Source organism: Stigmatopora argus, chromosome 18, assembly GCF_051989625.1.
Source record: "Stigmatopora argus isolate UIUO_Sarg chromosome 18, RoL_Sarg_1.0, whole genome shotgun sequence".
Lineage (NCBI taxonomy): Eukaryota > Metazoa > Chordata > Actinopteri > Syngnathiformes > Syngnathidae > Stigmatopora > Stigmatopora argus.
The window spans coordinates 14306598-14320332 of NC_135404.1; the positions used below are offsets into that span (position 1 = coordinate 14306598).

Consider the following 13735-nt stretch of genomic DNA (forward strand, 5'->3'; position numbering starts at 1 on the left):
GGCGCTTTGTGTTTGTCTTCCTCGCATCTTTCAGCGCTCCAGCTGAGCAATTATCCCAGATCGTACACATCCGATGTTTTTTTTCCCAGACAAAGGCTAACGTTGTTTACATTTTTGCTGTTGCATTTCTACGCAGCACGGTGGACAAACGGTCAATGTGTCGGCCTCACAGTCCTGAGGTCGAGGGTTCCATCCAATGTTGGTGCTCTCTGTGTGGAGTTTGCATGTTTTTCCCCAGGCTTGCGTGGGTTTTCTCCGGGTACTCATCCCCAAAACAGGCTGCGAGGCTAGCTAGCTAACTGTCTAAATTGTTAGTCCAAGAGACATCACAATATTTTGGTAAAATATATACTTATTTATTTCTTCATACAAAGAAATATTATGAATGTTTAGTATTTAATTGTCTAGAAACAGCCATTGACTTTCGCTCTTTGCATGGTGTGTAAAATTCAATTTAAGTCTTTAGCGCCACCGTGTCACACGTGTTGATGTAGTAAGACAAATTTAGGTTGAATAAAACTCAACCATATAAAAACAGATGAGCTTGCGAGCGAGCGAGCGCACGGTCACTTTTTTAATCTCATGTTTCGCATGATTGCGGCGGTCCCGTATGGGACCCTCCCCCCTTTCCAGAAACTCAAACCCGAACATGAGCAGCGTAAATGCTTCGTCAAACATTGCACCCAGGAAAAAAGCAACTTAACAGATCATAATAGCCCAGTGGAGTGGAATTTGAGCATTTTAAGAGGCACAAAATCAGAGCATTTTTTGCTACATTCAGGCCTCACGTTCTGCAAATGGACGGTCAAACAAAAAGCGCTAAATAACACAGCTCAAGCTCCCTTCTTCTACATCAAAAAAATTCAAGTAAGAACAAAAAAAAATGGCGGTGACACAAGCAAATGTAATGCAAGTATGATTTTTTTTGACAGATAAAGGCTTTTGCAAACGAGGGACGGTTGGAAGTAAGTCTTAAAATGCAAATAGTAGTCCAATTGATAAATGTTGCTATTCGGGAAGTTATCGTTAGCGGCTAGTTTCTACGAAGGAACAAATGCGATAGTCGCAATACTAGCAAAAACAACGATAGCGTTACCAGTGATACGACCGTTAGTAGAGGTACTAGTGATAAAATCGGAAACTAGTCACTAGTAGCTGTACTATGTATCATTAGTCGTGTTAATTGCGATAGCAACGATGCTAACAAGACTTGGGCCACAGGCAATTTAAACGCTAGTAGCGATACTAGCGAAAGAAACGATGGCGACGATAGCGATTTTCGTGATTCGAACCGATTGCGCGGAAACGTGAGCATATCATAGGCCGAATTTCGTACTATTTCGTCGGAACTTTTAAATTCAACGATACGCTCGCCCAACGGACACGAGGAATGTTTAATAACAAAAAAAAATTAAAACGCGTGAGCCGGGTGTTATGAACAAATATGGTTAGGCAGCTTAGTGAATTAATTGCTTAGAAATAAAAATAAATTATTATAAAATAGATTTCTGTACATTTTACATATATATAGCAGTATCTCCACATTTCGCCGTTCAATGATCTGTGATTCGACAACAACGACAATAATAATAATAGTAATAATAATAAAAATACGAATAGTGTTTTTTCCGTGTTTTTTCGTTTTTGTTTTCCCGCCCACCCACGTCAATCCCAGCCAAAATTGTGGGCCGTCATCTGGTAGAACTTCATGTTAAAGGGCCGGTAGAAGTCTCTGAGGCGGCGCACTACTTCGGGACGGATGTCCGGGTGGGTGCGCCCTTTGGTTTTTCCCAGGCAGTGGGGCTTGCTGCTGCCCTCGGCCTTCTTAAGGCACGGGAAGCCCTTGGTCTGGTTGAAGTAGAAGTGTTTGTCGGTGATGATCCGCTTCAGGCCCAGGAAGTCCTGGACCCGGCCCAGCTCGCCGGCCGGGTCGCTGATGAGCCTCTCGCCGCTCACGAACAGGATCTGTTCCATGGGGAAGTACTGCAGCCAGTTGTCCAGGTGCTTGGCGTAGATCCCGATCTGGATGGCGCTCCACGACGTGTCGATCAGGCCCGTGGTGGCGTTCTTGAAGGTCAAACTCTCGAAGGACGGGATGTCCGGTTTCTTGGACAACGTCTGCGTGTAGTCCGAGATGGCCCGGGTGACCGGGTCCCGCACCACCACGATCAGCTTGGTGTCCCGGGACATGGCCGAGATCCGGGCGGGTGCTTCTTTGGTCACAAAGTAGCTGGGGGTCTTCTCCATGGTGATCTGGCCTTCCAAGGTCTTTGGCATCAGATCCCTACCGGGATCACACAAAAAAAATGAGCGTTAAGCCGTGTAATCAAGCAGATGGACCGCATTCGAGATCGATGACTTACTTAGCCGATTAGGAGAGTCAAAAAGCAATTAGTTGTTAAGTTAAACCGATTAGCTTTCGGCATTCGTAAGATTCCCTTTGTAAAGATCGATTGGGGGAAAGACTAACTCACCCTGAAAGTCAAGAAACTTACCGTAAATGCTAATTCTACCATTAGCTCTTGCTAGCATTGGAGGAGAAACCGAAAAATCTATTTCGTCTGCTTTGGAATGGTCACCCAAACTTGGGAAAACCCAATGTTACGAATGTACGATAAACATTCAAGGACATAAAAACCACACAAACATTGATAACAAAGGGAAATCTCATTCTTCTTTTTTTTGGAACCATTCAGCCATGCCTACGCTGTCACACACGGGACTAGCTGTTAGAATACGCAGCAGAAGGAGCAACACCTCGGTGCCGCCGGAGTTTCGGAGCTGGACAAACGTGCCGGGAGGAGAGGCAACGCTTCTGACCAACCATTCCATCGTGGGATAAGATGGAAGAGCTGTCGGCGCTTACCGGCAACAGAGTCGAGGAGTTCTGCCCTGCTGTGGTTTTTCTTCAGCTCCAGACTACTAAGGAACTGTGCGGATAATCTTGGGAAGAGTGACTCTGCATATTATCTACTTCGGTCACAGTCTGCAGAAGTTCCCCATCTCGTGGAAGACTTCCCGTGTGTGGTTCCAGTTTTTGTCCAACTTTACGTCTTTTTGAGTCTATCCGATTTTTCTACCGAAACTCGCAGCTCGTTTTGTGTTTTTGCTGCTTTTCTGTCTTAATGATTTGGTGATCCCATTCTTAATTCTTAATGATCCCATTGACTTTGATTTGCTTTGTACTTTGTGCTTTTTGCTTTTTTGTTCTGCGGCCTTTGACTGTACTGTCTAACTTCTAACTATGCCTTTTCTTGCTACTGTCACAATGAAATTTCCCAAATACGGGATGAATAAAGTTATCCAATCCAATCCAATTCTTAGGGTATCAGCGAAATTCCAGTTTTTCCGAATCGATCATTACTTGTGCAGTAAAAAAACATTTTTTGGTCTTGATATTTGAAAACTCACGATAAAAACCAGAAAAAAAACATTCTCTAGAAAAATGTACAGAGGGCTTTGTATAGATCTGTGCTTTTTTAAGGGAGACTCTGGCATTGGAAATGTCAAACGAAAAGTTTAATCCCACTCGAACTTGGGTTAGCGATTATGCTGATCCGAGCGGAGCGAATCCCTCAAGCTCCGGCGGTCGCAGAAGCGTCAAACAAGAGGACGCTTGAATGGTAAAACAGTTTAAAAAAAAAAAAAAAACGTGAACCAAATTCCACAAGAAGAGGCCCCCCTGCCAATAAAACAAAAAAAAATCTTCACCCCTGACTTCCCTGTGTTGCCAGAAAAGCTCGGAAAAAGAGCGGGCGGACTTTGGCTCTCGGACAAAACAATGGCCATTCTCCTCCCTTGTGATTTATGAGCCGATGCTCTTAAAAGACGCTGTCAGTCGGCTCTTGTGTTTCTTTTACCGCCCTTTCAAAGCGGCCCCATTGTGCGTGGCGGCGAAAAAAAAGGTCTGAGGCGCTTATCGAAAACCCGGAGAAACCTTTCAAGGGGGCAACGCTTGGACTGGAACGCCCGAAAAACGGACGGTGGCAGAAACGCGGGACGGCAGAGTAAAAGTTGGGGGAAAAAAATAACTAATCAAAGCTTTTGTGAACACGAAGCCGTCACCCTCGCCACCCACAACGTACCCGGCTGAGATAAACAGAGGGGAAGTGGGTTATTTCTGTCTGACGTCCCGTGGCGTTTGATTGGCCGATAATGGAACGCCGTGGGCCGTCTTGTGTGTTGATACAAAAGGTTGCCGCTTGGGTTTGGACGGGCAAAGATTTTGAATGTCAAATGCTGGAGGTTTTTGTTGGATTTGAATGAAGGCAAATAAGCGTCAGCTTTGCAAAAAAAGGGAAGGATGATACTTTGGTTTGGGTTTTTTTAATGACGCAAAAGACTGGAATTCAAATTTACCTGACGACCAGGAAGCCACGTTGATATATTATAGCCAGTGTTTCCAAAATTTTACTACAAATCCAATCCTTGGATTAAATCTTACTGTCGTGCGATCTACCAATAGATTAGATTAGATAACTTTATTCACCTTGTATTCGGGAAATTTCACTATCACAGTAGCAAGAGGGTGAGAATACAGACACAGAAAAAGACATTTTAGAGATAAATAAATACGTAACAAATAAGTTAATAAATAAATAAACGTGTTGCTGAAATATACATATACACATTAACTCACACATACACATACATATACACATACACATACATATATACATATACACACATACACATACATATATACATATACACATACATATACACATATACATGTACACATATACACATATATACATACACATACATATACACGTATACATATATACATATACACATACACATACACATACACGTACACGTATACATATACACACACATACACATACATATACACATATACATGTACACATACATATACACATACACACACACATATACATACATATACACATCCATATACACACAGAAAAGTATGTTCACAATCGACCGGTACCTCGTATTAAGCACCCCTGCCTCACTAGTACAGTTTTCTGACCCTTCCCGAAATAAATCCACGTATCAAGTAGCGTAGCAGCACATTTTGATTTCTTCTTCAGAGAACCATCCGTGGCGTCCAATGACATGAATTAAATCCGCGCCATTTTATCGCGACTGCTGATGACCTTTTTCCCTTTTCCTACTTTTCTCATCCCGATGTCAAGAACCTATACCTGAATTAATCCCGTTTAAGAAGACGGGTGGTCGAGGGCAAGCGCCATTAACGCCGAAGTGGGATCCAAAAAGCCAGTGGAGCGCCACTCCACATTCATGGCGGCCTCCATTGATGGCCAAGGTTTCCCGGAGGTTTCCCGACGGCAAAGTGACGTCTCTCAAGAGGAGAAGGAGGAAACGAGCGCTGAAAGGCTGCCTTTCTTCTCAAGGGCCTCTCAACCTCATCCAGATCCTTCACATTAACATGGAGTGGGAAACACAAAGATCTTTTTTTTTTGACTGTTCAAGGACCCTTTAAGTATGTTAAACGGCAGGCGATTGTTGATAGACGTGTCGCGCATGTGCTCGCGTTTGAAAGGGGAACGTTCGCCGGGCTTTTAGAGTCGACGTGGGCGTCCGTTTCGGGGAGTTTTATCGCGTGCGTTCGGCATCGGGACGCCGCCGCTGAAGTCTTCTGCTGTATATTTTATAAAGTGGCACTTAGGCAAAAACGCAAGCTAGGCAGGCGCCTCGATTTAAAAGCCTTCGTAAATCCGAAGCGCAAAAATGCTAATTCAAAAAACATTTTTTTCACGAGAGACTAGCAAAATCCAAAAACCGTGGTCCCTTCAAATCTGAATACCTTGTTTTACAAGCTTTACGGTTATCCAGTTGACTGAGATAAGCCCCGCCTCTGAGCGCAAGATGGATACCGTCAACCGGACGACATAAGAGAGCAATGAATTGGTTTTCAAGCCATTGGCTTCTGTTGATAAACATGGCCTCGGAAATGGTGGCACCGTGTCGGCACGGGGGGCCTGGGAACGCCTTGACCCTCGGGTCCAACCCGAACCCGAACCCGGGCCGACCCCGACCGCCGCCATCCATCATCGGGGCCGCCGAACGAGGGAAAGAAAGAGGCGTTTTGGAGTGCGCCGTGTTTTGGAGGCGACATCAGAAAGTAGCAGAGTCATAAATAGAGAGCGCACATGACTGTGGTGGGGATTGCGGTCTTCCTTGTGACAAGCTCAAATGATTCAATTCCATAAGTAGTCATCACGTGTCCTCCTTAAAGCAGAAGGCGCAACTGCACACAACATAATTTTTATCTTTTTTTTTTAAGGTTTAAGACCAAGAAGTGACTATTTGGTAGTGGAGTGCCAAGTGGTCCAGTTCTGAAGTTTTCTTAGAAATACTCTGCATATTAACAGAAAAGCTTCTTTTAACGGGAAATAATCTTTTTGCTTTTCCGCCAAACAATATGTCATATGGCGCACTAACGTGGGTCGCTTTCAAGCCAATCAGGAAAGAGGAGGGCGCTACAGAAAGGACCAGGAAGCAACTACAGTGGGATATATAATATATAATAATGTAAGATTAATAACCCTAAGTAAAGCAAAGCATTCTTCATTGCGAGCAAATATATAATAACGTGCAACTAATAATCCTAACACTTATGAAATTAATTGGTTCCAAGATTTTTTTTGTAAAGATTTGGCCCCCGGGCCGCCACTTTGACACACTGCATTAGAGCGTCATCTCATTATTCGACTTCTGGATGCAACGTCAGCGTATGAATTTTGCAGCGTCACAGAGTGAGATTAAAAAATAAAAAAATACATAAAAAAACTCCCGACTGTCATGCAAGGGAAGGTTTAGCGAGGCGATAGCTATCGGCGGATGCGACAGAAGCGGTGAGTCGTGCAGAGGTGCTGCAGGTGAAGAGTCGCTGTGTGTGTGCGCAGTGTGTTGGCGTAGTGTGTTCACGTAGTGTGTTCCTGACAGCTGACATGCACCACGAGACAGGAGACAGGAGACGCCTTGATCTCGCTGCAGTGAAGATGAATAAAAGATGAAAAAACACATGGCACCTCACCCCCTATACCACACACACACACACACACACACACAGGGGAAGTGCACTGGGGGTCGAAGCTGCTTTGTTTTGCACCGACCGGAACTATCGGTAGACAGGTGGCCAAGAATAGTTTTTTTCTGTTGACTTTTGTCTTCTTTTGGTCTTTTATGTGGGAATTTTATGAGGAACATTTTACGCGAGGACAAGTAGGGGGGGCCGGAACCAAAAGACAATTGTTGGGATATTGAAAAAAATATTTTTTGAAAAATGGGTGTTTAATAAATAAAAGATTGAGTTCATACACTTAGAGAAGGTGAAGAAATTAAAGGACTATTAGGATCCGACAGCTGTTACTGGCCAGCATCAAAAAATTAAACTCTCTACGTTGCACGGTTTGGACAAACGTAGCGAGAGAATCTTAACATACACACATAAATCCCGCTTTTTAAGGATTATAGATTACTTAAATGCTCCAATGGACCCAACCGGTCTGAGTCTACGACGACGTGACCACGCTGAACCAGAAGGCCGGCCGGCGTCCCGTCGATGAACGCTGCCTGCTTGTTGTTAGCAAGCCAAGCGGTGTATTTCGGGGTTTCTAATGAGCTCTGCGCTTTTACCGCCAGGCTAATGGAAACCTCAGGAGAGCCTCGGTACGCATCTCCCGGAGGCGGTCGCCCTTTTCCCGCAGCCTAATGGCCACCTCTGGGACGACGAGGGTGGCGTTTCCACTCGACAGCCATCGCGCTCACGTTCAGCACTTGATCTTCTGGAAAATGATCCCCACCATTGTTGATGTTCATTAGCATGCTGTCATATTAGCAACTTAACGCTTGTTTGTTTAGCGCTGGCAAGTGACTGTTTACTACGGCGCCGGCAGCGAAATGATGATCTGGTTAAAAAAAAATAAAAAATAAAATGAAGCTAATTAGCAGGGAACGTAGCCCCGCATTTTTATTGCGGGTTTGCGCTAACGCCAAAGCGAGTGTGTGCGTGGCGCGGCCACAATGTCCCGATCAGTGTGGGCTCCGGGGCTCGAGAGGGGTCCCCCGTTTTCACAATTAACCACTTGTAATGGCAGCTTAGGCAGCAGGAAGGGAGGAGGGGGGTCATCGAGCTGACCAAAGAGGGCTTTAGGGGGGCACGCTTCTGGTCAGCGAGGCCCACGGGGAGCGTCAGTCCACATTGGATGGGTCAAGCGTGACACGCACACTGGAGGACTGTGAATTTGCGGGACCCCGGACATTGGGAGAGGGTACTGTGGGGGTTTCTAAGGGGAGGGGGCTAACCTGTGGAACAGTTCAACATCATTTGGGGGCCAAAAAATGGCCGATACGGAGAATTGTTGGGCTGAATGGATGTCCCGTTGTTAGGGTCTCCGGTTTTTGGGAATTAGGAAGATCCTTGTGAGGAGATTGATCAGGCGGTTCAAAAACTTCCCAACAGGGAAGGCCAATCAATGATGTCCAGACTAAATATACATGACGGTATTGCAGTTTTTATCTTGTACTGGTTCAACTGCAGCTCTGTTGGGTTTTAGGCCTACATGTTTGGGTACACGGTCGATTGGTCGCCGATCTTTTGGTTGATAATTGATAATTACCATTTAAATCGTCGCCCATTGTCGCAGTTGGGCCGACCAAAAGACCGCGACCAAAAGACCGGCGACCAATCGACCGCAAACGCATGTTTTTGGGGCTATTACAATTGGATCGCTGAAAGATGTGGGTATTTTTGAAGGATTTTGTCACAATATTGGCTTTGATAAGGTAGCCTCGTGTGTTTTTAGTAACTTTTCAGTGTCAGTGCCAGCGGGCGTGACCCCGTTTGCCGTCCCATAAGGCTCGAACGGTCAATAACCGCGGTATTCTAGCATGTTTCCGGACCGACGGCCTCGGTGTTGGCAAAACGGCGCCGCGGGAGGAAGCGTGACGTTTTGGCGCTTTTGGGAAACGCTACAAATGTCAACAAAAGAATCCGGTGGCCTTTTTGGGGAGGGGACGGGAAAGGAAGGAAGGTCACGGCCGGCAGACAGTGGATGGGGGTCACCTGCCAGGAAACTAAAGTGCACCCCGCCGAGGATGAATAAAAGAGCGAGCAGCCATCCAGGACTGTCCCGGATGCAGCACGGGGGGGGGACGGCAAAAAAGGGGGGAGGTGTGCTTTGGGCTTTTGGGACAAAAAACTTCCCAGCAAGTTTGAAACCATTTTTTTTTCTCGCTCTCTCAACATTGGAAAAACTGTATTTGTGGACTAAATCCACTTTAATGTTGTTAAGTACTCTGTGTGGGCTTCATATTACTCAACTGGTACTTAAAATACATGTTAATAAAAAAAAGAAGATAATCCAAAATAAAGCCCTGAGTTGTCCTGGTGAACTTTTAATTAAATTTCTGTGTTTTTAAAAGCTATTCAGCTGTGTTCGCCCAACTAAGATGACGATAACTAAACTAAATGCAGTGTAATGATAACCTTATCAATACACTCAAATTATGGAGTTTTTGGAGGAGGGCGTGTCTTTTGCTTAGCACTAGCTTGCTCAAGCTAGCGGGCCACACGGTGCAATCCCGCCAACAGGTGCGAAGAGAAAATGGAAACGCGGCGAACAAATGCAGCCTGCTTTGCATGCAGTTGATCACGGAGGGTCGGCGCCGATTTACAGGACAACGCCAATCACGGTTTTGCGTCTACTTTGTGCACGGAGAAAACGGGCTCGGTTTAAAAGCAAATTCCAGCGCCACCTGTGGATTAATGTACACTAATCAGTCATTAAGACCACATATAGAGAATTATTCTGCAATAAAACTCTCATGCATATTTTTTAAGTGTAAGGAAACTTTTTGCACTGGCTGAAAATGCAAACTACTCAAAAAGGCCATCGCTGGGATTCGAACCGTGAACTTTGGAGTTGTGAGGCAGAAAATTTAGCAACTAACACTGTGTGATAAGGTATCATGGTTATGAAAATTTTGTTTACGTTACAAACTACACTAATGCAGACTTAATACATGAATAGGAGTAGACTGCAATTAAACTATTTGAATTTTGGGGGCTTATTTTTGCTTTATTGTTAATGGGGCGTTAACTACAAAAAAAGCAGCACTCATGATCTACGTAAAAAAATACATAATGTAAGAGTGCAAATAATTAGCCATCTAAATAAGAACAATTTTCATTTTTTTCCACCCTGGAGATGATCATCCCACCCAAGCTGCAATTTGAAAATTATGATCATTACAGTTCAGTCAATTGTTTTTGCTAACATTTCTTATTTTCAAAGCAAAATGCAACAAAACGACGATGCTTATTTAAGTTTAGCGGAAAAGAAAGCAGAGAAACTGCAGTGTTGCACGGCGTCCAACAGAGATCAGTGCACGCTGCACCAGAAAAAAAAATGCATTTTGTGCGCATGTAATAAAGTATTATTTCTGCATTAAGAGGCCACTAAATTTACAAGTTAAATAGTAAAGCAATCATAACAATGAGTAGTTGGCTAAGGGTAGAATGTGGTAAATAATAGCATGGAACTTGAAGAAAATCTCTTGCAACAAACTTGGAAAAACTGAATTTCGATTGGCGTCAAAGTGATTTTGTCTGCATTAAAACTTAAATAAAATAGCGTAAGGAAATTACATTGAGGTTAATATTTGCAAAATTGGCAGAACTGTGCTCAAGTGAATTCCAATCTGTGCCAAATTGCTCGTTTTTCAAATTCACTATAATACAGTGGAAGATCCGTAAACATTCTCTATATTTTTGTTTCAAGAAAAACAAAAAAAAAGTCTCACCTGTACCACTCCAGGCCGTTGTCGTAGTTGCGGTCGAAAAAGTGCGGCTCAGCCCCCACGGCCCTGATGTCCGGGTGCACCCGCAAGAACTCGAGCAGCGCACGGGTGCCTCCCTTCTTCACTCCGATGATGATAGCCTGCGGCAGCTTCTTGCTCCCGGCGCCGTTGGAGAAGCTCGACAGGGCGCTGGGCTCCGACGCTCGGGGGGGCTCCGGCTCGTCACTGAGCAGCAAGTCCCGGGAAGCAGCTCCACGGACGGCGGCTGCCGGCTCCTCGTAGTAGTCCACGTCTTCCCACCGCAGCCTGGAGAGCAGGTCGGAGCGTTCGCTTCTCTCGACCGCCGCCGCTGCCGGAGCTCCGTCCCGTTCCCGGTGGCGGTCCCGGGGCGGGTCGATCAACACTCCCGTGGAGCAGGGACCCACGCACGAGTAGACCAGGAAGAGCCAGATAACGAGCATGATGCTGAGAAGGAGCGTCTTCTTCTTAACGGCGCCGGGGAAGCGGCAACACGGGCTAGGACGCGACGGACTATATTCCATAAGCCTCCCCGCTCACAGGCATGTCCCAACGGGGCATGTCGCCTCCCGTCACTCCCGTAATCCTCCACGCGGAACGGCGCTCATGGCTCTCACCTGAAAACGACTCAAAGGCAGTGAATAGTCTCACAAGAAAGATTTACGGCAATAAATCCGATAGTTGGGGCTCATTGGGAGAGTTTATCAGGCATTTTTTCCATCTTGAAATTGTTTTTTTAACGGAAAAGTTGTGCGTGTTTACTAGGCAGGTTCACCTCTCATCGCAGTAGTTGGACTTGGTGCACGGAGCTTTATAAGGCGGCGGGGAAATGATTGACAGGCTTAGTGGCCAATCACGTCTCTCGCCTGGACTGGCCTTGTGGGAGAAAAAGAGAGCCAATGAGAGGAGAAGGGGGCGGGCGGCAGTCGGGCTAACCTCAAACGGGCAAGAAGAGGAGACAAGATTTATCTAAAAAGGCAATAAAAGTTGTTAGTAAGCACTTGATAGATATATCTAACATTCTTACCTTTTGTAGTTTTGTACCTTGTATAAAAAATAGTTTTTAAAGTCAGTCATTTTGTTTTTTAATTTAATGTTACATTATTTTTCCCATGGAATACATCCGACTTAAAATTGATGTCACTTTAGTATAATTTATTCAGTTATAACTATTAAATCGACGTCAAAACAATTGTAAAGTGTGGGGATGAACTGGTTTTTGAAATCTAGTGTTGAAATCACTTTCTTAAATTCACTGTGGATAATAATCTTAATCAATACAGATTAAGATTGCATAAAAAGAATGAATTAGTTTGACATTTTTTCACTTTCGAATTAAATGTTATTCATTGTGTGTGCATAAAATGTGTAGAATCGTATAAAGGTAAACAAAAAACAACAACAAAGCAATGCAGTACATGCACGAGTTAGATTTTTATCTATTTCATTTTTCATTTTCAAATTTGGATCTTGGATATTAGCTTTTTTTCAACGATATCTTATTTGTATTAGACAATTAGTTATAGTTGACATATAAAGCATAAAATATATAAAATCCCAAAGTAAATAACTTCAAATAAGATAAAACTGAGAAATGAAAAGTTCCCAGTTTCAATATAAAAATCACCTAAGCGTCTTTTTGAAACAATAACAAATATGAGTAAATAAATACAAAAAAAAATAAAACTTTCTATGTGGATGTTAATCTTTGAAGTCCGCGTAAAGAATAGCGGGAGATCATTTAAATACGAATCCTCCGAGAAATGCATAAATATTTGACCACAAAAACATAACTTACTCATTTTGATATCGCCGTCTTAAAACAATGTTCAAATGACACACAAAAATATTGCTAAATGGTAAATACTGTATACAATATAGTATTATTTCCCCCATTGTATGAGATGTCAGTGTAAATCCTATCCTAAAACGCATTTTCTACCCAAAATTTCTATTATCATAAAAAAAGTTTTCTTGAAATTAGCCTAAAACAAATTAAATGACAATATTATTCAATACAAATTTAGTTTTTTTCTGCCCCCTGGAGAGAATTTTTTTTTTTTTTTACCATTTTACCCTCAAAGAATGAACTCCCACAGAGTAATTTGTTTAACATGTCGTTAAAAATATAAAATTAACATCTATGTAATGTTCAAAGATCTGAAAACGTGTTTTCAAAATGCATCAACTCCGCGCTTGAAACTCCAACTTGACTAATTCTAATTGTCAAAAGTCAACCTAAAACAAAACAAAAAAGAAAAATACACGTAAAAAGTAATCAAGATAACAAAGAGACAAGCCCACTAAAACTTTATGCCCAGTATTCATATTTTGACAATATCGTTCTGTGTATATACTATATATATATAAACATCGCTAGCTGTACTATTAAAAAAAGTTACGAGGCCTCATTTAATTTGCAATATTTGCTCCACGGTTCCATTTTTATGTGATGGGCGGTATTATCAAGTATTTTACGATTCTTTGTTTCTCCACAGGATGCTAACAGTCCAATTAGCATGTGGCCAATAAAAGCGAACCTAGAGTATATTATGTTCCATCCATATGAAAATAATGAAAATACAATTTAGCGTTTAGGCCGACCGACCTGGTTGACATCGGATCCCGGCCGGCGCAGGTCGAGGGTTTTTCCGTCTTCGTACGAAACAGCTGGCCCACCCGCTCAATCTCTTTTCACGCTCTCGGATAAAACCGTGGATCCACACCCCGGGCGCTTTACGAGGACGCCGCGGCTCCGGCGGCCTTGGACGAAATCCCTCGGACAACCCCTTGGCGTGGCCCCCCAACACTCCCCGTAACCACATCCGAACCCTAACCTTTTATGGACGGCGATAGCGATGTAACCAAACACCAAAAAGTAGGCCTGAAGGGGAAGAAAGGGGCGCTCGTGGTGACCAACAGG

The 13735-nt window shown here is 43.7% G+C and overlaps 1 protein-coding gene across 1 annotated transcript; it reads right to left on the bottom strand.

Moving 5' to 3' along the window:
* Window positions 1–334: 334 nt before the first annotated feature.
* Window positions 335–11607, bottom strand: hs3st3b1b (heparan sulfate (glucosamine) 3-O-sulfotransferase 3B1b). The gene is made up of 2 exons (XM_077625746.1): window positions 10798–11607; window positions 335–2284 (listed from the first exon to the last, which is right to left on the bottom strand). The coding sequence occupies exons 1-2, from the start codon at window positions 11334–11336 to the stop codon at window positions 1666–1668; spliced, it is 1158 nt and encodes a 385-aa protein (XP_077481872.1). The 5' UTR covers window positions 11337–11607; the 3' UTR covers window positions 335–1665.
* Window positions 11608–13735: the final 2128 nt, after the last annotated feature.

What these genes read in the sequence shown, in the direction of transcription:
- hs3st3b1b (XM_077625746.1), bottom strand. Translation starts at nt 11,336, where the DNA reads ATGGAATATAGTCCGTCGCGTCCTAGCCCGTGTTGCCGCTTCCCCGGC. An exon ending in AACGGCCTGGAGTGGTACAG is followed by an intron (nt 2,285 to 10,797) that starts GTGAGACTTTTT and finishes TGATCCCGGTAG; the next exon opens with GGATCTGATGCCAAAGACCT.